Source organism: Cololabis saira, chromosome 17, assembly GCF_033807715.1.
Source record: "Cololabis saira isolate AMF1-May2022 chromosome 17, fColSai1.1, whole genome shotgun sequence".
NCBI classification, from domain to species: domain Eukaryota; kingdom Metazoa; phylum Chordata; class Actinopteri; order Beloniformes; family Belonidae; genus Cololabis; species Cololabis saira.
This window is the reverse complement of record NC_084603.1, coordinates 38,888,538-38,910,739: the sequence shown is the minus strand read 5'-3', so window position 1 is coordinate 38,910,739 and position 22,202 is coordinate 38,888,538. Positions and strand designations below refer to the sequence as shown.

General features: G+C 43.3%; 1 protein-coding gene across 2 annotated transcripts in view; it reads right to left on the bottom strand.

The window, feature by feature from the left end:
- ndst2a (N-deacetylase/N-sulfotransferase (heparan glucosaminyl) 2a) overlaps nt 1-22,202 on the bottom strand; it is a 40,751-nt gene that overhangs the window by 5,298 nt on the left and 13,251 nt on the right. For both annotated transcript variants that reach the window (XM_061745030.1, XM_061745029.1), the window contains exons 4-10: nt 19,015-19,102; nt 18,737-18,891; nt 13,934-14,119; nt 11,699-11,827; nt 9,500-9,682; nt 8,087-8,183; nt 7,878-8,001 (exon numbers count right to left, since the gene is read on the bottom strand). In XM_061745030.1, the coding sequence (XP_061601014.1) occupies nt 7,878-8,001; nt 8,087-8,183; nt 9,500-9,682; nt 11,699-11,827; nt 13,934-14,119; nt 18,737-18,891; nt 19,015-19,102 (962 nt within the window). The remainder of the gene's footprint in view (nt 1-7,877; nt 8,002-8,086; nt 8,184-9,499; nt 9,683-11,698; nt 11,828-13,933; nt 14,120-18,736; nt 18,892-19,014; nt 19,103-22,202) is intronic.

Genomic DNA, 22,202 nt, shown 5'->3' with positions numbered 1-22,202 from the left:
TGCTCTTCTGAAGCTGCTGCATCCTGACTCGCTCTGTAGCGTCTTTTTCTCCTAAAGCCGCGGTGCAGGTGTGTTTTTTCCAGAGAAGAACATAGTTATGGGTCGTTGTTGTTGCTCTTTGTTCTTCTGGGTAAAAAGATTCTTCTAAACCAACATGTCACCATGGATTATATTTGAGACTGTAATGAACGATTCATCAAAGGCTCCCGTTCTTGAGCTGCTGCTGAAGCTCATTGGTCGTTCTCAGCTTGTTGCTAAGCGACCAACGTTATTGACACAGGAAGTGAAGAAGCGGGGAGACTGTTTAGCCAATCAGAATGCAGAACACGCTGCACAATGTAAATCTGTGAAGCAGCGAGACTTGAAAGGTGAACCGCGTTGTAGCCAGGGATTACTGTACACCGGTGGAGTAGGAATGGTTGGACATGTAAACACTAGGGGTGTAACAATATATCGTGCCACCAAATTTTTGCGTTACAAAAACGTCACGATATGTGTCGTGGAGGTGACAAACTGTATCGCGATATTGGGTTATTAATATTAATCTATTGTGTTGACTAGTAACGCGTAGTGTATTTGTGACGACCGCTCCTCGACCCTCGGACCAAAATCCTCCTCCGCTCAGAAGAAACTAGTACCGTTTTGGTCCCGATCACGGGACTCTTGCAGGGTTTTGAGCTCTGAACTTTTACTGATGTAAGGCTGGTGTAGAGTTAAGCCTTACCTTATTAAATTAAACCTTTTTGGGGTGGTGAGTAGGATAAACACGGGGACAACTTCTGCTGAGTTCCAGTGTACTTTAATGTCCCTCAACAGTGTAGGATTTTAGAACATCAACACAGCACCTAGTGCCGTACTGTGGCGTATCACTCCGCCCAATCTAAACCAGACTAATCACTACAGATAAACTGACTAGTGTCATTATAGTCCCTGATTTACATCACAATATAAAGAATAGGGGGGGGCGCTAGTGAGCCGGCGATGGAGTAGGTTGTGTTGAACCGAGCTCCTGTCTAACTTCCCTAAAATTACTGCTTTAATGCGCTTTTTTTGACGAACTTTATAAAGTTATTGCTCCATAACTTATTCAAGACATCCGGGAGACAGTCTGAGCTGTTTACGTTGCTTTAATGGCGAATAATCTCCGTATATACAAATACAGCGGCTCTACCACCACGAGGCCCGACGCGTCCGCGGGACATGCTGCAACAGGTCGCGGGAACAAATCTCCCACTCCGCAGGCAAAACCAGTAATGGACGCCGCGGAGCTGAAAGAGGACATTCTATCCTCATTGAGAGTGGATATCTCCGCTGTCATCAGGTCAGAACTGAAGAGCGCTCTCTCTGAGGACTTCGACTTCATCCGAAGCGAGCTAAAGGAAGTTAAGTCCGAGATTGCTAACAACACGGCGGCTATTCGCACTGAAGTGGATCATATGAAGGCTGCTATCAAAGACATGGAGGGGGGCTTATCGACCTGGTCGGGTGAAGTTACTGCTTTGCAAACATCAGTCGCTGAAATTAAAACAGAGCTGGCCAACTTAAAAGAGAGGAACGAGGACCTAGAAGGGAGGCTGAGGAGGTGTAACATCCGTATCGTGGGGGTCGCGGAGGACCCCGGCTCCAGCTCCACTACCTCCGTCTCCAAACTACTGAAGGAGGCTTTGCATCTGGAGAAAGATATCCTGGTTGACCGGTCACACAGAGGCCTCGCACCGAGAAAGCCTGGTGGGAAACCCCGGGTTATTGTCGCAAAACTGCATTATTATCAGGACTGTGTGGATGTACTGCGCCGCGCCCGAGAACGAGGACCGCTTCGGTACATGGGAGAGCCGATATCCATCTTTCCGGATTACACAGCGAGCGTCGCCAAAGCCCGTGCTGCGTTCAATGGCGTCAGGAATCTTCTTCGGGGTCGGCGAGATGTACGCTATGGAATATTGTTCCCGGCCCGCCTCCGCATTTCATACGGCGGGGATACCAAGGAATTCCTGGATCCAGAAAAGGCTATGGCGTATGTGAAGCGCGCTATCAGTCCAGCTGAAGCGCCGGAGCATTAACTTTGATCTAACCCTGTATTGATCATGATTCTTTTTTTCCTTTGGGAGGAGGTTTCCTCGTGGAGGATGCGATGACTGATTATATACATTCCCACCTACAGGACTGGTTATTTACTTTAAGTTACTTAATTTGTATTTTGTTTGCGTCATCAAGATATCACGCCCCGCCCCCCCCCCCCCCCCCCATCGAAGGTGTGTGTGTGTGTGTGTGTGTGTGTGTGTGTGTGTGTGTGTGTGTGTGTGTGTGTGTGTGGGTGGGTGGGTGGGTGGGTGGGTGGGGTTGGGTGTGTGGGTGGGCCAGTGTATGGACTTCTCATGCTAGAACAGTACCATGTACAGACCCGGTTTAAAGGGGAGGGCGGGGGGAGAGGGAGGAAGAAGGGGAAAAAAGGAAAATGTATATTTTATGTACCTGGAGAACACCCACAAATGCAAATTTGTAGATGACTGCCTAGATGTGAGGGTGTTTATTTTATTTTATTATTTATTAATTTTTTTTATTTCTTTTAATCTAAATTATTTTATTTAATTATTTATTTTTTAATTTTTTTTTTTTTTTTTTTTTTTTTTAATTTTATGTATGTGTATATGTATATATATATATATATATATATATATATATATATGTATGTATGTATATATATATATATATATATATATATTTTTTTTTTTTTTTTTTTTTTTTTAAATTGTCGGTTTATTAGTTTTTATCCCCCCTTTTTTTTTTTTTTTTTTTTTTTCCCCCAGTTTACTTATGCACAGTTCCTGCTAATTCCACTGTGAAGTTCTGTTTGCCGTCCACTTATGCACAAATCGTGTGTGCTCCACTGGCAATATCGGCTGTTTTATTAGCTCAAAGCGCCTTTGATTTCGGCTTTTTTTCTGTTTAAGAATGGGGGGTTTGGCAGGAGCCGGCCACTTGGACACCTAGTTGTTCCCCACTGCTCACACTTAATGTGTGGTTTTGACTACCTAGGGTGTTTTAGTCACCATGTTCATGTTGGTGACAGGGGTTGGGGGCCTACCAGACCTATATTATTTGTCTATTTTTTTGAATGTGCTACTAGTTTTGAATTAATTTATGTTGATGTTTTGGGGTACACTTACGGTTTATTTTCTGCTATGATTCCCAATGACAGATGCAAGTAAGTTAGGAGGGATAATGGGCTGCCTAGTTAACTTCGTGAACTGGAATGTCAAGTCCTTAAATCACCCTGTGAAACGCAGAAAGGTACTTACGCATCTTAACCATCTCAAAGCTGATGTTGCATTTCTTCAGGAGACACATCTCCGCACAGTTGACCAACCTAGATTGCAAGGTGGATGGATAGGGCAATCATATCATTCCAATTTTGGCTCCAAGGCGAGGGGGACAGCAATCCTTATTGGTAAGAATGTTCCATTTGTTATGTCTAGCGTTGAATCTGATCCTATGGGACGTTATGTTATCGTAGTCGGCCAAATGTATGGATTTCCTGTCATTTTAGCAAACATCTACGCCCCAAATTGGGACGACGACGCCTTTTTCACTAATATATTTTCCCGACTCCCTAATATGAATACACACCACCTCATCCTTGGTGGCGATGTAAACTGTGTGCTCTCTCCAAAATTAGATCGTAGCTCTTCTAAGGCCGCATATGAGTCGAAATCAGCACAATCTATCAAACTTTTTCTTCTGGAATTTGGCGTAATTGATGTTTGGCGTTTCCATAACCCTACATCTAGGGCCTACTCCTTTTTTTCCCCGGTTCATAAAACATTTTCACGAATAGATTATTTCTTTATCGACAAAAACCTTCTTCCAATGGTAGCTGCCTGTGAGTATCAGTCCATCGTCATCTCCGATCACGGTCCCTTGACTATGGGGTTACGCATCCCTGGTGCAGATTCTGTATATCGGCCGTTGAGATTTAACCCCCTGCTTCTCTCAGAAGAGACATTTGTGAAGTTCATTAGATCTGAAATTGAGTTTTTTCTTTCCAAAAATCAGACCCCAGGAATGCCGTCCTCAACGGTCTGGGAAGCACTAAAGGCATACTTAAGGGGGCAGGTTATTTCCTTCAGTGCAATGCGAAAGAAAGCTAATACCGAGCGCCTCAAACAGCTTACGGATAGCATTTTAAAACTAGATATAGCATACAGTCATTCACCTTCAGACGACATACTTAAACAACGTCTGACGCTTAAAATGGAATTTGACCTCCTTTCGACACGTCAAGCTGAAAATCTTATTCTAAAGTCGCGGCATCGTTTCTATGAACATGGTGAGAAGGCGGGGAAAATTCTAGCCCATCAGCTGCGCCAGAAGACTGCGACCCAGTGCATACCTATAATTAGAGATGAACAAGGTTTAAAGCACACAGATCATTTGAAAATAAATTCCTGCTTTCACCGCTATTACTCCTGCCTCTACACTTCAGAGCCACCAGACGATAAGTCTGCTCTAGACGACTTTTTTCACGGTCTAGATGTTCCCAGAGTAGATCCAGTGCTGGCGGCAGAATTAGAAGATGATATCTCCACTAAAGAGGTTCTGGAGGCTGTTAGTAGTATGCAAAGCGGTAAGTCTCCAGGGCCCGACGGCTACCCGACCGAATTTTTTAAAGCGTTTTCATCATTACTCGCCCCACTTCTTCTTTCTGTTTTTACAGAATCGCTCTCTTCGAATTCTCTCCCCTCAACTATGCGCGAGGCAACCATTTCGCTTATTTTAAAGAAGGATAAAAATCCTCTTCAATGCAGCTCGTACCGCCCAATATCTCTCCTTAATACGGATGTCAAGATTCTCGCAAAGCTTTTGGCCCGGCGATTCGAAACTTCTCTCCCCTCAATTATCTCAATAGACCAAACAGGCTTCATGAAGAACCGGTACTCATTTTTTAATATTAGACAGCTCTTGAATATTCTTTATGGTCCCACTTCACCCGATACGCCGGAGATCTTGCTATCACTCGACGCTGAGAAGGCGTTTGATCGGGTGGAGTGGGATTATCTCTTTCATGCACTCGAAAAATTTGGTTTTGGCCCGAAGTTTCAATCCTGGATTAAAGTTCTCTATTCCTCTCCGATGGCCGCGGTGCGTACGAACAACAACCTCTCTGCCTACTTTAATTTACAGAGAGGCACGAGACAAGGGTGTCCGTTGTCTCCGCTCCTGTTTGCGGTTGCTATCGAACCGCTAGCACTGGCTTTACGGCAAAATGTTAATATTAAGGGAATCAGCCGAGGAGGTCAGGAATGTAAAGTTTCGCTTTATGCTGATGACTTATTATTGTACATGTCGGATCCCTTGTCAAGCCTTCCTGGATTATTAGACACACTGAAGAGGTTTGGCGAAATATCTGGCTATAAAACAAATCTTCAAAAAAGCGAACTTATACCAATTAACGCAGCGGCCAAGAACGTGCCCTTTAATTCAACCCCTTTTAAAGTTAACATAAACAAATTCAAATATCTGGGTATCTGGGTTACGTGCAACCACAAAGACCTCTACAAAGCCAACTTTCTGCCCCTGATAGACTGTTTGAAACAAGATATTAAACGTTGGGATTTGCTGTCCCTCTCCTTGAGCGGGAGGATTAATACTATTAAAATGAATGTATTACCTAGGTTCCTTTATTTATTTCAATGCCTTCCTGTTTTCCTGACCAAATTCTTCTTTAGTTCTGTAGATAACCTCATATCATCGTTCATCTGGAACAAAAAACCCCCACGTATTAAAAAATCTGTTTTGCAGAGGCCCCGTCTCCAAGGCGGTATGGCACTCCCAAACCTTCTATACTACTACTGGGCAGCAAATATTAGGGCCCTGATGTATTGGATGAGCGGCACAGGAGATTCTGACGCCCCTAAATGGCTCGTTCTGGAAAACATGTCCTGTAGTCATGCCTCCTTATCAGCCCTACTGTGCTCCGAACTCCCACTAGAAAAGCCCATTTTTCACTTTACCGCTAACCCCATTGTTGCACAGTCAATAAGAATTTGGAATCAGTTCAGGAGATCATTCGCTCTCCGTAATCTATCCTTTTCTGCCCCGATAGTCAAAAATCACATGTTTATTCCCTCAATGTTAGATGGGGCCTTTGGTATATGGCATAAGAAGGGAATTAAATCATTGCGAGACCTATATATAGACAACAATTTTGCATCGTTTGTTCAGCTGGTAAACCGTTTTGGTCTCCCCTGGTCCCACTCCTTTAGATATTTCCAACTACGCAATTTTATAACTTCACATTCCGACTGTTTTCCTTCATATCCTCCCGATTCCTTGGTAGATACTATTTTCAAATTGAGGACAAATCTAAAACAGGCTATAGGTAAGATCTATCATCTTCTCAATCATCATAACATGGCAGCTTTGGATAACCTTAAGAGTAAATGGGAAGAGGATCTAAGTGAGGAAATTTCAGGTGCAGTTTGGCAGAAGATTATTAGGAGGATTTACTCATCATCCATTTGTCAACGGCATACTGTCGTACAATTTAAGATTGTACACCGACTCCATTGGTCAAAGGTTAGGCTGTCCAAAATTAGACCAGAGCTGGACCCTACATGCGATAGATGTAAGCAAGCCCCCGCTAGCCTGTTTCACATGTTCTGGACATGTCCAAGTTTATATACATTCTGGAAGTCTATTTTTGATACCTTTTCTAAGGTGCTTGAGGAGCCGATCCATCCATCCCCTTTCATTGCCATTTTTGGTGTTACACCAGATGATGTACATCTGGACAGCTATGGGCGCAACATGCTGGCTTTTTGCACTTTGTTGGCCAGGCGACTTGTACTTTTCAAGTGGATAGATCCTCTCCCCCCTACACATTCCCAGTGGATCAAGGAGGTAATGCAACATCTCAAGTTAGAGAAGATAAGATACTCTCTTCAAGGATCTCTCTCGAAGTTCGATGCAACTTGGCAGCCTTTCATGACATTTGTCAACAATATGGAATCAAGGACTGTAACCCCATAATAAGTATCATTATTTATCTAATTTTACATGTATCTGTATACTTTTGCACTGTCTAATTGTTTCTCATCTCAAGAAACACTTACTCTTGAGAGGTTTAGGTCTGGTGGGCCGGGGTGGGTAGTGGGTTTCGTGTTCTACTTGTTTTGTCTTTGTTATGTGTGATATGCAAAACCTTTAATAAAAAGACTTTGATTAAAAAAAAAAACAATATAAAGAATAGATTTATAAAATAATGAACCCTCAATTACCAAAATAACCTTCTTAACAAAAATAAATCTTCTCTTACACTTATAAGGTGAGCATGAATCAATCTTTTTTATCATGAAAATTGTATGTATTTATTTACTTTGATTTATTTATTTAATTTTAGTTACATTTCTGGAAAAGAAAAAAGTAAAATCATACATGAGAGAAACTATTTAGTACTATTTAGAAACTACTAGTTTGTGGCAAAATATTTGTACTTGTATGAAACTGAAGATGCATAATGCAAACCTGACATTTACTTTTAGTTCAGTTTGTGGAAAATGGTTGGCCTGGCTTTCTCTTTAAAACTTAAACAATAAAGCATTACAAACTGTAACAATAGGGCAAACGTACAGTATTGTTTTGTATTTTGTGTCTTTCAAATAAAGACCATTTTTTCCAGTCATATGTTCCTCATTCAAGGTTGTTAAAAAAATACTGCTATAATATCGTATCGTTATCGTGACCTCAATATCCTGTATCGTACCGTATCGTGAGATTAGTGTTACACCGTTACACCCCTAATGGATTGGTTTATTTCTAGGACAGAACCTGCTCATCAAGCCTGGTTACTGAGGAGTGTGTGCTGCTTCCATCTTTACCAGTCGATCCCATTCTCGTAGTTGGGTCCACTGAAGAACTGGATCTCCTCGAAGGTGGTGGGGCTGGGGAAGGAGCTGGTGACGGCCGGGTGGAGGCTCAGGAATGAGTGAAGTGCTGTGGTACCTGAGAGAGAGGAACGCACGGCTCAGGTTGGAGACAGAAGGACTGGAGATGGGACATGGATGAAGGTTCAGGCGGGAGGGAGCACCTGTTTTCTGTGGACCGATGATGAGGAACCTGGGCAGTCGGTCACACGTCTTCTCTTTAGACCAGATGTCTTTGTGCCTCTTGTCATGACAAGGGTTCTGGAAACACCAAACGTCTGATGAGTTATTTTCTTTCATTCTTTATTTCATTCATTAAAAGAAAAACCAAACAGTTCAATATAATTACAAAGAAATCGCTTTCCTTGAATGAAAGGGATCATTATTTTATCTGTCCCTTTTTCCTAAGAAATCAAATTTCAATTAATGTAATAATAAAAAAACAAAAACAAATTACAATAAATGTATAAAATAAGACAAAATAGCTTTTGTCAAACACAGATAGTCGTATTCTTTTTTTGATTCAAAGAAAAAAAAAATATGACAATGGTGCTAAAAAGAGAGAAAAAAAGAAAACCCACCTAACTTAACAATTATCATGATATTTCTTCATCAAACTGGCTTTTTTTATTCTTTTAAATGTAATGTTTGATTTGCATTCTTTGGTTTCTGTATCCAGATTGTTCCATAAACTGATACCTTTTACAGAAACACAACGTTCCATTAAACTTTAAAGTTTAACCATTAAAGTTGATACATTAAATGTTCAAAATTAATGTTTTTGGTTTATTCGGTTCCAAAAGAACAGAGATGAACCTCCATTAACCCAGATTCAAATGTTGTACTGAGGAGTTCCACTGCAACAGGACGTCACCACCCTCCTCGCCACTGATTGGTCGGGGGGCGGGGCCGTCACACGTTTGAATCAGGAAGTGGGAGTCAGCGCGAGAACGACTGGCGGCTCGCTGCGATTTTATTATACAGCGCAAACGTCTGTTTGGTGATCCAACTCTGAGGTGCAGATGTTCATAAACCTGGTGCTGACGAGAAAATTAAAAAAGGATCTAGACGGGTGATAAGGAACGATTAGATCCACAGGCGCTGTTTTCTTCTCAGCTGCTCCAGCTGATTTCTCATCAGCACCAACACGAACAAAGGGGTTGCGCAACCGAGTACGTCACAGCAGCTTCACCCCAACCCCCCCACTTCTCACCTGGCTGTGGAAAAACAAACGGGGACAAAACGGGTGGAGCCGGGACGAGGCGTGACGAGCCGTCCCGAGGTGAGTCGGGCTGAGTAGGTACTAGTGGAAAAGCACCATATGAGACACCAGGTTCGGCAATATTCATCTTTGTAGACAACTTGTTGGTGTCTCATTATTTTCCTCTCTAAAGCTTTGATTCCTACTCTTGTAGAATCCCTGAACTGCTTTGAAACGGCAGTATAACCGTCCTCCTTCAGATGAACGTCCACCATCTTCTGCACTAAGCCCTGCTTATGGAGTCGTGACATGAGTTTCAAATGCTGATGGACTGATCAGGGGAGGTTTGAAGGGGAACATCCGAATTTGGTCTCACCTGCCAGAGCGGGTGTCTCTCCTCGGGGAAGGTCTGGAAGTATTTCTCAGCCAGCTGGACAGGAGGAAGGGTCTGCAGCTGGAGGTTGGTCCAGCACTGGACAAACTTCACCAAGGACTCAAAGGTGTACAGACCCAGACGGTCGTTGCCGTAGTTGGACAAGTGAGTCATGAAGATGCTTATCTGGTTTGGAGGAGGAACAGAACACCTGGCTGGTTAGTTTGGCCTCAGGATGAGCGATACTTAGCTATTTGAAAGATCAATAATACAAGTTCCAGGTCACCATGTTAAGCCACAAGTCTGAAGATTACACCACCATTTAGTGGCTGGTGAGCACAACGAGCACAAAAATATATCCCAGACTTAAAGATCTTACACAAATCCAATTAATTAAGACGGTGTGGCTCAGGAAAGGTTCAGGAGCACAAAGGCCTTTCACCTCACTCAATACTTGTTTAAAACACAAACATGAGTCATTTTTCTGATGTGGGAAGAAAAAAATAAACAAGTTAGCTTCAAATTCAGTTTGAAACAACTAATCAAAACCCCCAAAAGTGAACGTATGTGTTTGTATGTGAGACATCCCCGGCTCAAAACGGTCGTGCGGTAATAACGCGGCGTTCATGCCGCTCAGGCAGGTTCACAAAGCCAAGTGTGTAACCACACACTGACGCAGCGCGGAGCCGCCTCCGGTTACTCCGGGCCACCGGGGGCGGCCAAAAAGGATTTTCTGCATCGACGTGACACGACTGCTGTTTGAAAAAGCCTCTGGTTTGATGAGAGCATTCAAAAATGCTGCAATTGTGCAGTTAAATAAAGGTGAAGTAGGTAAGAATGCCAAGAAACATTTTATTTTTTTTGTATAAACCGTTGAGCGTGTGTGTGTTTGGCTGCTGCACGATTGAATTTCTCCTCTGGGAGATCAATAAAGTCTTCTATTCTATTCTATTTTTTGTATTTGTTAAATTCATGTTTACATTTTGATAAGAAAAAAGTGTTCTGGCATCACTTTCTCTCCTTTCTTTTTCTTTGTGGTTTTTCTGCTCGTGGTAGTTATGTGCACTCATCTGATGTTATGTGACCGGCGCCGCAGGCCAGACCTGACACCGTCAGCGGAACAAATACAGCAGCAGGAACAAGGTAAAAACAAGACCCCGTTTACACGTGACAAAAACTGTGGTGTTTTCATGCGTTTTGGCCGTTCGTTTACACAAAAACGAAGCTCAAAGTCACCAAAAATGATAATTTCTGAAAACTCCGGCCAAAGTGGAGATTTGCAAAAACTCCGTCTTCACGTTTGCTTTTAAAACAGAGAGAAACGGAGATTTAGGCTTCAGAACGTCACATTATGCGTCAGAAACGTCACCATCGTCATGAGTGCAGTGTTTCTCAATCCTGGTCCTCGAGTACCACTGTCCTGCATGTTTTAGATGTTACCCTGCTTCAGCACACCGTGATACAAGTACCTGTGTCATCAACAGAGCTGTGCAGACCTTGATGATAAGCTAATGAGGACCTTTAATTGGAATCAGGTGTGTTGGTGCAGGGAAACATCTAAAACATGCAGGACAGGGGCCCACGAGGACCAGGATTGAGAAGCACTGTCATGAGTGAGACCTGTGTTTACAATTTGTTTGGCCACAGTAGTTACTCGTGTCATTTGTTGATGTTTTTTTCCAGGATTCTGATTGGCTAGCATGACTTTATCTTCTCGTTACACTGCCCCCTGTAGGTTTGGCTGCTCATAGCACCTTAACAGCGTATTTATGCGGGTTCGTGTAAATGATGGTATTTTTCTAAACGTAGAGGGGGAAATATCCGTTTTTGTAAATACCTGGCTGTGTGTAAACGTGGCCAAAGTCTGCGCTTTGGACAGCGACAGCCACAAAACGTACAACAGTTAATATCGGTGTAACATGTCGTCAACGGTAACAGTGGAGGAAACAGAAGGCACTGAAGAACGATGCTCGCTGTGTGGGGTTTTGCACCAGGATATGATTTACATACCAAACACCAACGTTTTAGATTCAGGGTTAAGTATTAGTGGACAGATAACAGGCTTTCTAGCCTGTGTTCATGCTCTGAAGTGGTTTTGGATGGACTGAAGAGTTGTTCAAGAGCAGAGTTTGGTGGATTTGTAGGTTAACATTTCAGCCGATGACCAAGTGTTGCGATGTGTGTGGGTGCTGGTTTGCTCACGGGGTTCAGGAGAACGGTGAGGAAGAGTTCTCCTCCTCTGATGCTCCGGTCCAGCTCCTTAGAGCCTCCGGGGTATTCGTTGTAGAAGATGGTGTGGGTGAACAGACCACAAGTCTGTCTGGGCAACACCTAGGCAAGGCAAGGCAAGGTCATTTGTATAGCACATTTGAAAACATTTCATATAAACTTTTTTTAAATGCATTAAAAAGTAAGAGAGAAAAATTAAAGACAGACATAAATTAAGAACAATAAATCAAGTGAGATGCAAGGAATAAAGGTTGAACCGTAAAGGTTACTGAAATTTCATTTAAGTTAAAGGGGACCTATTATGGCATCTAATACCCATTTTAAACAGGCCTTGAATGTCTTAAAAACAAGCTTTTGATTTTTTTTGCTAAATAAATGAGAAATTCAGCCTCTGATCCATGTCTTTATCTTCCCAGTCTCTAATCTCATTATCTATGCAGGATTCTGAGTGGGCGGGGAGGCTATGATGATTATGTAATAAACATCTATTGTATTAGACGCTATACAAATAAAATTGAATTGAATTGAATATGATAATGAGGTTTTTAAAAAACCCAAATATGAGCAAATTCCGGTTATTCAAAGGGGTTATTGGTGTTTACATGGCCGTGCGCAACCAGGTTATTGCTAATATTCCGGTTAGAAAAGGGTTATTGATGCATGTAAACGTAGTCACTGTTGTTTCTGACAATGATAGACAAATATGACAACACAAAAGGAGAGGATTCACCATTCAATGCATGGTTGTGTGTACTTCAGAATACTCATGTTTTAGGTGTGAACAACCCTGGTCCTAGTTTGATCTGCAACATTACAGCTGGCGCCAACACAAGCATCGTTTCTTGATAATTGCTCAGAAATATCCTACTATTTAAAACTGGAAGTGAACCAAACTGATATTCAGTCGAGACGCCTAGTACAAACATTTGACGTCCATGACCGTCCTGACTAAAGGTTTGAAAATGTAGCAGCTGTCGTCCTTTTGCGTAAGAATTTAAACCCAGGCTTCAGAACCACAGATTACACTGCTGGTGTGTACTGATTTAGACGAAGAGCAGTGTGAAATAAGTGAATAAACTGCAGCATCTCCTAAAAATACGCAGATAGCATACTGCTTACGGGAAAACGTCTGTACTGAGCCACCGACTTCCCATAATGCATCACGTAGGCCAGAGGAGGCGGTCATGAGGCCGGTTTGTGGCCCGGACACTAACACCTCCCCACACTCCTCAGCGGCAGCTGCACTCAAGTGCTCCAACTGGAAGGTTGCTGGTTTAATCCCCAGCCCAACACATGTCCAGGCGTTCCTGGGAGAGACGTTTCAATACCCCCCCCCCCACCGGTGTGCTGTCGTGCAGCTGTGGTGAAAGAAAGCGTATCATGAGCTCATGTATGGACAAAGCTGCACTGTTTCAGTAAAGGTGCGAATTATAAACACATTAGTAAGCGATTAGTTGAGCATCCAAGGGTTTTTTTTAAAAAGCAAAGAGTGCACCACTTCTCTGCATGTTGTGCATTTTTTCATAATGTAGACCATGAAAACCTTCAACCTTCTGTGAAATAACCTCCACAAAAGAGATTAAAGTGTTGTGCTGGCCGGCATTTGACCCACACTTCCTCCCAGCGACTCTAGACCATAGATAAAGACGCACGGCGGAGCAACGCATCACCTCTATGTGTCGGATAGTAACAAACGGAGTCTTTGATGATGTTGAGGACATACAGGACTGTCTCAGAAAATTAGAATATTGTGATTTTCTGTAATGCAATTACAGAAAGAAAAATGTCATACATTCTGGATTCATTACAAATCAACTGAAATAATGCAAGCCTTTTATTATTTTAATATTGCTGATCATGGCTTACTTACAGCTTAAGAAAACTCAAATATCCTATCTCAAAAAATTAGAATATTCTGGGAATCTTAATCTTAAACTGTAAACCATAATTATAACCATAATTTTTCATTGAATACTTTATTATTATTATCACATTTATTATTACTTCTTATTTTTTTTAGGCCTTCTCTGAAGGCGTAGAAGGCCCTGGAGTTTCCCCACTGGGATACGGTAACTAAATAATGAAAACGGCCATTTCCTGCTTCTTTCACAGCAACCTTCAATTCTGACCAGAAGAAAAAGTGTTCTAGGGAAGAAAGATTGACTCCCAGCAGCATCACCAAAATGCCAATGGTGATGCGGGACTGACCTGGATGCCGTTGTGGATGAAGCCGCGGCGGTAGCGCGCCGGCCGCAGGTGGGGGTATTCCTCGGTGCTGGTCACCTTGATGCCCCACACAGACTTCCACGCCTCGTACAGCTGGCTGTGGACGGGGTAGACGCCGGAGTGGTGCGGAGCCACCGCGTAGCCCATGTCTGTGGGGATGCCGTGCTCCTGGAAAGGTGGCAGGGGGTCAAAGGAGGAGGAGACCCACAAAGACACATTTTTAAAATCCATGCACACACTTTCACCCATTTGAAAATAATCACATCACAGCTACAAGATGTTTGAGCTCCCATTCCTATTTTCTGTAGTTGAGCTCGGCCGCCGGCCATAATGTCAAAATATGCAAAAGAAATCGTGTCCAAGCAATCCCCCAACCGTAGACATCACTTCAATCCTTCTCTCTCACCCATGTGCCTTAAATGCAACATATACATTGGTACCCTAACTTGTTGTTTTTGGTCATGTTGTAAACTGCAAGTGTATTGGTCTGATGTGCTATATGAAATAGAAAAGATATTGGGTTTAAAACTGGAGATGGACCCGTATCTCTCGTATTGGGCTTCCCAAGACATCAACATCAAAACATAATAGGAAGCTGTATTGTATTCTTACTTACGCAGCGAGGGAGAATATTTTATTGCAGTGTATCAATGAAAAACAGGGGTGATAGTAAAAAAAAATCCTGAGCCTGAACTTTTTTTCCCTGGGAGGTAAGCGAGCCCCTAAGCCAAGATATATGCCCCGATCAACACAATTGTCATTTTTTGTCCTCTTAAAGTGTAAGTCTGGTGTAAATTGACCCATGGTCCTGTTGTTCAAGCTCACCACATGCAGCCCATAGAAAACAGAATGAGACAATTGAACAACATAGGCCAGGGGTGTGATTCCCTGGGACAACATTTTGATAAATAGTTCATTAAATTGAATATTCTGATGACTTTTGTAGATTTTCCATATTTTTGTAGATATGCCTCCACGCTGCCAAACACACACAAACACAACCGCATGTGAAGCAGTAAATTGGCTTAGAATGGCCTATTTTACTGTCATGAGGAGGAAATATTGTACAAAAACATTAATGTCCACACTAGTATAAATAAAGGTTTGCATGGCCTCAAAAAATGATGCCGTTTACAATGAGGTGGCGGCCCTTATGATTCTAATGTAGGACTGAACGATTTTTGAAAATAATCTAATTGCGATTTTTTTCCTCAATATTACGATTGCGATTTAATGTGTGATTATTTTTTTTCAAGGTCCTGTTCTCATGTATTTTTCAACTACACAAGCAATAAATCAGTCTGTTTCAAGTAGATTTTCACTTGAAATAAGTAGAAAAATCTGCCAGTGGAACAAGATGTTTTTGCTTGTAATAAGAAGATAAATCTTGTCCCACGGGCAGATTTTCCTACTTATTTCAAGTGAAAATTTACTTGAAAACAGGTGAAAATTGTCAAATGTTATTTTTCTGGTGATGACTCTAAATGTTGAAATAGCAGTAAAACCACATTCATTGATGAAATGACATAAGGGATGGAAAGGGGGGATGGCAGTTTTACAGGGGGGATGATTTGGACCGTTTTTATTTCAGGGGGGATGATTTGGACCGTTTTTATTTCAGGGGGGATGATTTGGACCGTTTTTATTTCAGGGGGGGATGATTTGGACCGTTTTTATTTCAGGGGGGATGATTCTGACCGTTTTTATTTCAGGGGGGATGATTTGGACCGTTTTTATTTCAGGGGGGGATGATTTGGACCGTTTTTATTTCAGGGGGGATGATTCTGACCGTTTTTATTTCAGGGGGGATGATTTGGACCGTTTTTATTTCAGGGGGGGATGATTTGGACCGTTTTTATTTCAGGGGGGATGATTCTGACCGTTTTTATTTCAGGGGGGGATGATTTGGACCGTTTTTATTTCAGGGGGGGATGATTTGGACCGTTTTTATTTCAGGGGGGATGATTTGGACCGTTTTTATTTCAGGGGGGGTGATTTGGACCGTTTTTATTTCAGGGGGGGTGCCATCACATCACCCCTCATCCCCCCTCAACTCGAATACTGCTCACACGGAACTCAGAACTTCTTCATAAATAACTCAAAAATCCCAGAGAGAAAAAAAACACCAGCAGCTAAAAAACAAACCAATAAAGCTCTCAGAGTTAACAAAACGAACCAGCAATGAACTCGCAGCCGCTCTCTAACCTCCTGATGAGCTCACGGGCTGCAGGTGTGGTTTAAGGCTGATATATGGTTCCGCGTTACACCAACGCAGACCATACGCCGTGGGTTAAGCCGGAAATATACTCTACGCACGTAACCTGCGTAGCCTGCGTAGCCTGCTTTGTGTCTGTTCATGCTCCACTGCGTACGTCGCGTACCACCCGAGTAGAGCCTGTCATACCGATGGTGACCGATAGGGGGCAGTAAGCAGAGCAACAGTTGGAAAAGCTACTTATATTAAGTAGCAGAAGTAGTAGCAGCAGCAGCGGTAGCAGATTAGAAAAACGAACACTTTTACAGGACAATATTGGATGATGTAGGAGATTATAACATCGTGTGAATGTGTATGAGTGTGTATGAATGTTTGTGGTGGTCGGAGGGGCCGTTTGGCGCGATATGGCAGCCACGCTCCCGTCAGTCTGCAGGGCAGCTGCGGCTACAGACGGAGCTACCACCGGGGAGAATGTGTGTGAATGAATAATGATCTCTGTAAAGCTCTGGGTGCCTAGAAGGAAGCTAAAGAAAACCATAACATTATTATTATTATTATTACTCTTTTTTTAATGTGTATTACTTATTTATATTACTGTTTTACCCCCTTCCCTGTGTGTGTGTGTGTGTACTTCTGCTACGTGAGTTTCCCCGTTGAGGGAGTAATAAAGGACTATTTTATCTTATCTTATTATTATTGCTTATTATCAAAAGTGGATAGTCTTTCCAGACTAATTTATCCAGCATTCTCCTCACCCATCTCAACAAGAATGACGAAACAATAAATCCAGTTAATTTTAGGTTCATATGGAGAAGTAGATGTCAATATATAAGAAAGATTAACATGGTCAAAAAATGTATTGTTCCTAATATGATTCCAAGTCATTCAATAGTATTTTTATTGAAAAACAGAGTATTTAAAATAAAATAAGTCCCGTCAATTGACTCCTGGCTCCCGGCTCCGCTTCCTCCCGGCTCCGGGAGGCACCGAGGCTCGGCGCGTACCTCCGCCGGGGCTCGGTCGCCGGGGCTCGGTCGCCGGGGCTCGGTCGCCGGGGCTCGGCGGCCGGGGCTCGGCGGCCGGGGCTCGGCGGCCGGGGCTCGCCATCCGCGGTACTCCCGGGGACTCTAGTCCCGCAGCACCAGTGAGTATTTTGACCGGAGAGATTATAAAATACCGGACTTCGGCATATTTTACCGGACAACGGAAACCCTGGGGGGAAGTTAAATATTGCATAAATATATGCACGGGGAGCTTTCTCCAGGGGAGAGCAGCATAGTCGTGCCAGCTGGGATCAGACCGGGAACAGCGATACTAGCGGCCAGAGCGAGAACTGCAGGTCGCGTACGCGTTCAGTGTCTTTTTGAGAACGTGCACGTCGACGCGTCAAATGTACGCAGGATACGCAGGATACGCGAGACGTGACGTCACGCGTATCCTGCGTCTCGCGTACGCGTTCTGAACTGCAAGTATAAACGCGGCTTTACGCGTATGGTCGTACTACGGCGAAAGCTCTGCGTCGATTTAACGCGGAACCATAAATCAGGCTTCACAGCGCCCGGCTGGTACTCCTCGCAGCGCGCAGCTCCTCGCCGACTCCGCGCTCATATATTTAATAAATTTATAAAGCCCATATATTTATAAAGCCTCACTTGGCCGAGCCCTAACGCTGAGACCATGGTAGATTTAGGTTACACGCGGCACTGTTGACTTTTCCCTGCCGGCTCTGCTCACTTGCTAAACAGTCCCCTAACAAACAGTGTCCAGCAGCGCTACGTTCCGCCGCGCGGCGTTCCCAACGTTGTGTACATACTCACCGGTATTACGGTATATGAAAAATTCATATCATAAGAAAAATAGACGGCAAACCTGATTTTATTTTATTTTTTTCTCGCAAACACCTCGGTATGCCGGAAATCCGGCGTGACGCCGGAGCGCTATCACCCCTGGAAAAAGTACCAACGGTTAAAGGCTGGCAAAGAGTGGTGTTTGATCTGGTGCCATTAGAGAAACTTACATTTATATTACATTCAAAAACAGAGCAATTCTATAAAGTTTGGGAGCCCTACTTGAACTATGTAGAGCCTGATGTCTCTAATATCATGTTGCAGGAATTTTCTTGACTGGTCATACTGTACATTTTTACTGTAACCAGGTATTATCTATATGGATATGGTGTTTTGTTTTTTTTTTGTTCTGTTTGTTTGTTTCCCTGTTTTGCTTGTTATTTCTGTGGATCATATTATGTATCCATTCTTTACTTGTAAAAGTGAAAAATTAATAAAAACATTGTTTAAATCCAAAAGAGGGGGCACGCTGGTAGGGCCTGTGGTGAAAAGAAGCTGCTCACTCCTCAAGTAAGGAGGAGACTAGAGCTCATTGTGGGCCCCCCGGGGTTGGTAGAGGGAGCACTGCCCAGGACTGACTAAGGTAGGAGCACTGGGGGATATAAATGGGGGGGAAAAAATAAAATATGCAATAGAAGAAAAATACTTGTGAAAAGACAAAGGGATTTCTAACAACCGTGGCCAAAGCTCCCGGAGCTGTTCCATGTTCCACCTGTTCCTCACCTGAGCAAAGATCTTGTTGAGCCTCATCTGCTCGGCCAGGACGCTGACGTTGTGGAAGAGGTGAGGCTGCATGTGGCTCCACATGTGGGGGAACCACCAGAAGTCCATGCGGTGCTGCAGCAGCATGTCGTCTCCCTGGTCCTCCTCGTCCGTCCCTGAACACAGCCAGACCCGCAGAGAGGAATCCTAGTGAACATCAGGGACCCCTCCTGCACAGCTATGTTCATGCAGTGATGCTGGTGCAAATACAATACAAATACTACCCAACTGCTCCATACCTGTGTGGTAGAACTTTCCTGAAAACCCCAAGTTGAAGGTGAAGTTAGGAACCAGTCCTCGCAGCTTATTTTGAGTGTTAAGCAATGCCTGCAAAAGAACAACGTCCACACTTTATCAATGACAAGATATCGTTTTTTTATGTCATATCCATCTGATGAATGTTGAAATTCCAGTATGAGTGAGTTTTCACGTCTGTGAACTAGGAATGGGCGATATTTTACCGTTCACGATATACCGTCAAAAAAATTCCCCACGGTAAGAATTTGTAAATTCACGGTAAAAAGGATAAATTCCCGTTGATGACGTTTTTTGTGTAACAAACATGGCGGAAGGCGGATCTGAGAACGAGGAGCTCGTTGTTAAACGAGGCTCCAGCTCCGTTATCTGGAACTGGTTTGGATTTATAAAGAGAGACGAGGAGCAAACATTATCTATTATATGCAGAGTCTGTAAAAACAGAAGGAAATGGTTGTTACATTTTGATATAACGTTTGACTAAAAAAAAATTGCAATAGTATCTAATTTGTGGCATGTTCCAACCACAGGTTAATTTGCACATTTTATTTATATTAGAAGAGGTCATCACTGATTGGATTTTATTTTCAGTGAATTTTTATTTATTTGTCCTGTTTCTTTATTTATCAGGTTGTATTTTTTCTACTTTGTGTTTTTATAAGCTAGGAAAACTTGAAGGACTATGGGACTTTTGCTGTTTGCACTGTTATCCCACTGTTTAAGCCATGCAGTTTGAATAAATGTTGAATCTGTTCTTACATTTCAAACTTGTTTCATTTGAGTCATTACAGTTTTGCAGTACAGGTGTACTAATTTAATTGTTTTTTATTAATTCAATGTAATTGGTGTAGTTTAGTAGCATTTAGTATTCTTTTAGAGCAGTGATTTGGGGGCTCCAAAGACTGAATGTGGTGATAGACTAATAGTTACAAAGGTGGAGTTGAATTGCTTTTTTTTTTTTTTTTTTTTTTTTTTTTTTTTTTAATCGTCATTTTTATCGTTATCAGGATAAATGCCAGAAATGATCGTGATACATTTTTTAGTCCATACCGCCCATCCCTACTGTGAACCATCTGACGTCCTTTTGAAAAGCAGGATCCCAAGAAGCCAACACAATAAGTTACCCAGCACGGCCTCCCAGGCAGTGCCTGGAAACTCCTGCGAGTCCTGGTAGGGCGGCACTTTTAACATTAAGCTACCGCTGTGGAGTCAATATGGACCAGTAGTGGAACATATCAGAGCTGGGCCGGGGGGTGGGGCATATGACCGGGCCCTTTGCAGCCTCTCGTCTCAGGACCTCCCGTCTGGGACCTCAAGGTCATGAGACGAGAAAATACCCGTCTCATTAACATAGCCTACACATGCCCAACAACGGAGCTTACAAGCATTACCAAACGTAAGAGTAGAACATAGCCCATTAGAGATTGTGTAAGATAATTCTCAAATTTGTTCAAATAATACCATTATTCTGAATAATTATGTGTACTTGCAGCAGGGTAACATATAATTTAATGTCCGCCCCTATGACTCAGGTGTGTGAACCTGTTGTCTCTCGCTTGTCTCTTTGGGGTTTCTTGCTGGCAGTGTGTGTTTGTGATTGTTCTAACTGTAGCTACCTGTAAACCTGTACACCTGCTCCCTGACGATGATGCAGTTTTGGGCGGCCTGGACCCGGGGATGAATCTCTGCTAACAACGTCAGCTTCATCTCCCACAGGAGGACGATTAGGGCCAACAACATATGTGTCTAGCTCGGGTAATTTGGCTTTTTCTTGCTCCCTTTTTTCTTTTTCTTTGCGTTTTATCGCTCCACTTTTGTGTTTCTAACTCCCGCTCATGTTTAGGCTGCAGGATTACTGCTCTGTTGACAAGTGATTGTATGACGTTGATGGACGGCTGTTGATGACCAACGATTTTACCCAGAATACATTTGGAGATTCACTTGCAATTTTTGTTTTAATGTTAACTATGAGTGTGAAAATCTCAGCACAACATATTATACAATGTTTTATACCTAATAAGAACCAAGTGGTGCTCGGGATGCAGAGCTGCAGGTTCCAGAGGAGGCTCGGACATTGATAACCCAAGTGGTGCTTACCAAGCACTTAAAGGTATTGTGACATGAAAAACACATTTTTCTTGATTTTTTGTGTTTTGTTGGGTGTCTTGACATCAATTACACCCAAAAAACAACAAACTTTTAACATTCAGTGTATTGTGTGCTTTCTGGGATTTTCCGCATAACTGTGCAAAAACGGCGCACCTGGTTTGGTGGCGGATCGTTACGTAACGATCCGCTAAATCACCGCCCCCTCCACCCAGCTCCCTGCCTCCTCTCCTCTCCAGCGCACCATAAAGGCTGATTTATGGTTCCGCGTTACACCGACGCAGAACCTACGGCGTAGGGTTACGCGGCGACGCGCACCGTACGCTGAACCCTGCGTCGATTTAACGCGGAACCATAAATCAGGCTTAACACGGAGCAGTTTAGAGCCTCTTCTGTTCTAATCACCGGAGGAGAACTGCTAAGAAGACCCGCGGCCACTGACTGGACTTAAGATAAGGAGACACTGCTGCTTGCATGCCTTTATTTTTATGATTGTTTGCTGTGGACTGTCTGCTTCGCCGTGCTGCTTTTCCGTGCATGCTTCGCCTGTCGCTCCCGGCTTAATGCCGCGTTCCATTTACCTCGGAAATCGGAACTGGGAACTGGGAACTCGGGGGTGGTGAAGATTCTCCCACTTTACCAGTAGGAGATCCCACTTCGAGGGGCGTTCCAGTTGAAAATTCCGACTGGGAACTGGGAAATTCCGACTTCCGAGGACAAATGGAACGCGGCATAACTCTCCGACGCCACTGTGAGCGTATTGCTCGCGGGGAGCTGCGGTCCCGGTCCTCTGGTCCCGGTTGGACTTCATCCCCGGGCTGTGGTCGCCCTGTCTGGGCTGTGTGTCGGTGTTTGTGGTCGGTGTGCGCGCGTGTGTGTGGAGATGGCAGAAGTGTGTAGCGGTTGGTTGGAGGAGGTTTGGAGGAGGAGCGGAGCAATGATTGACAGGAAAGGGGAAAAAGGACCCGTTTTTCACGGCGCAAAAAAACACTGTAATAAAAAGCCAGGAATGGAGTACTAGAATGAAGTTTTTCTTGTTACACTCTTTTAGACACATTTGAGGGAT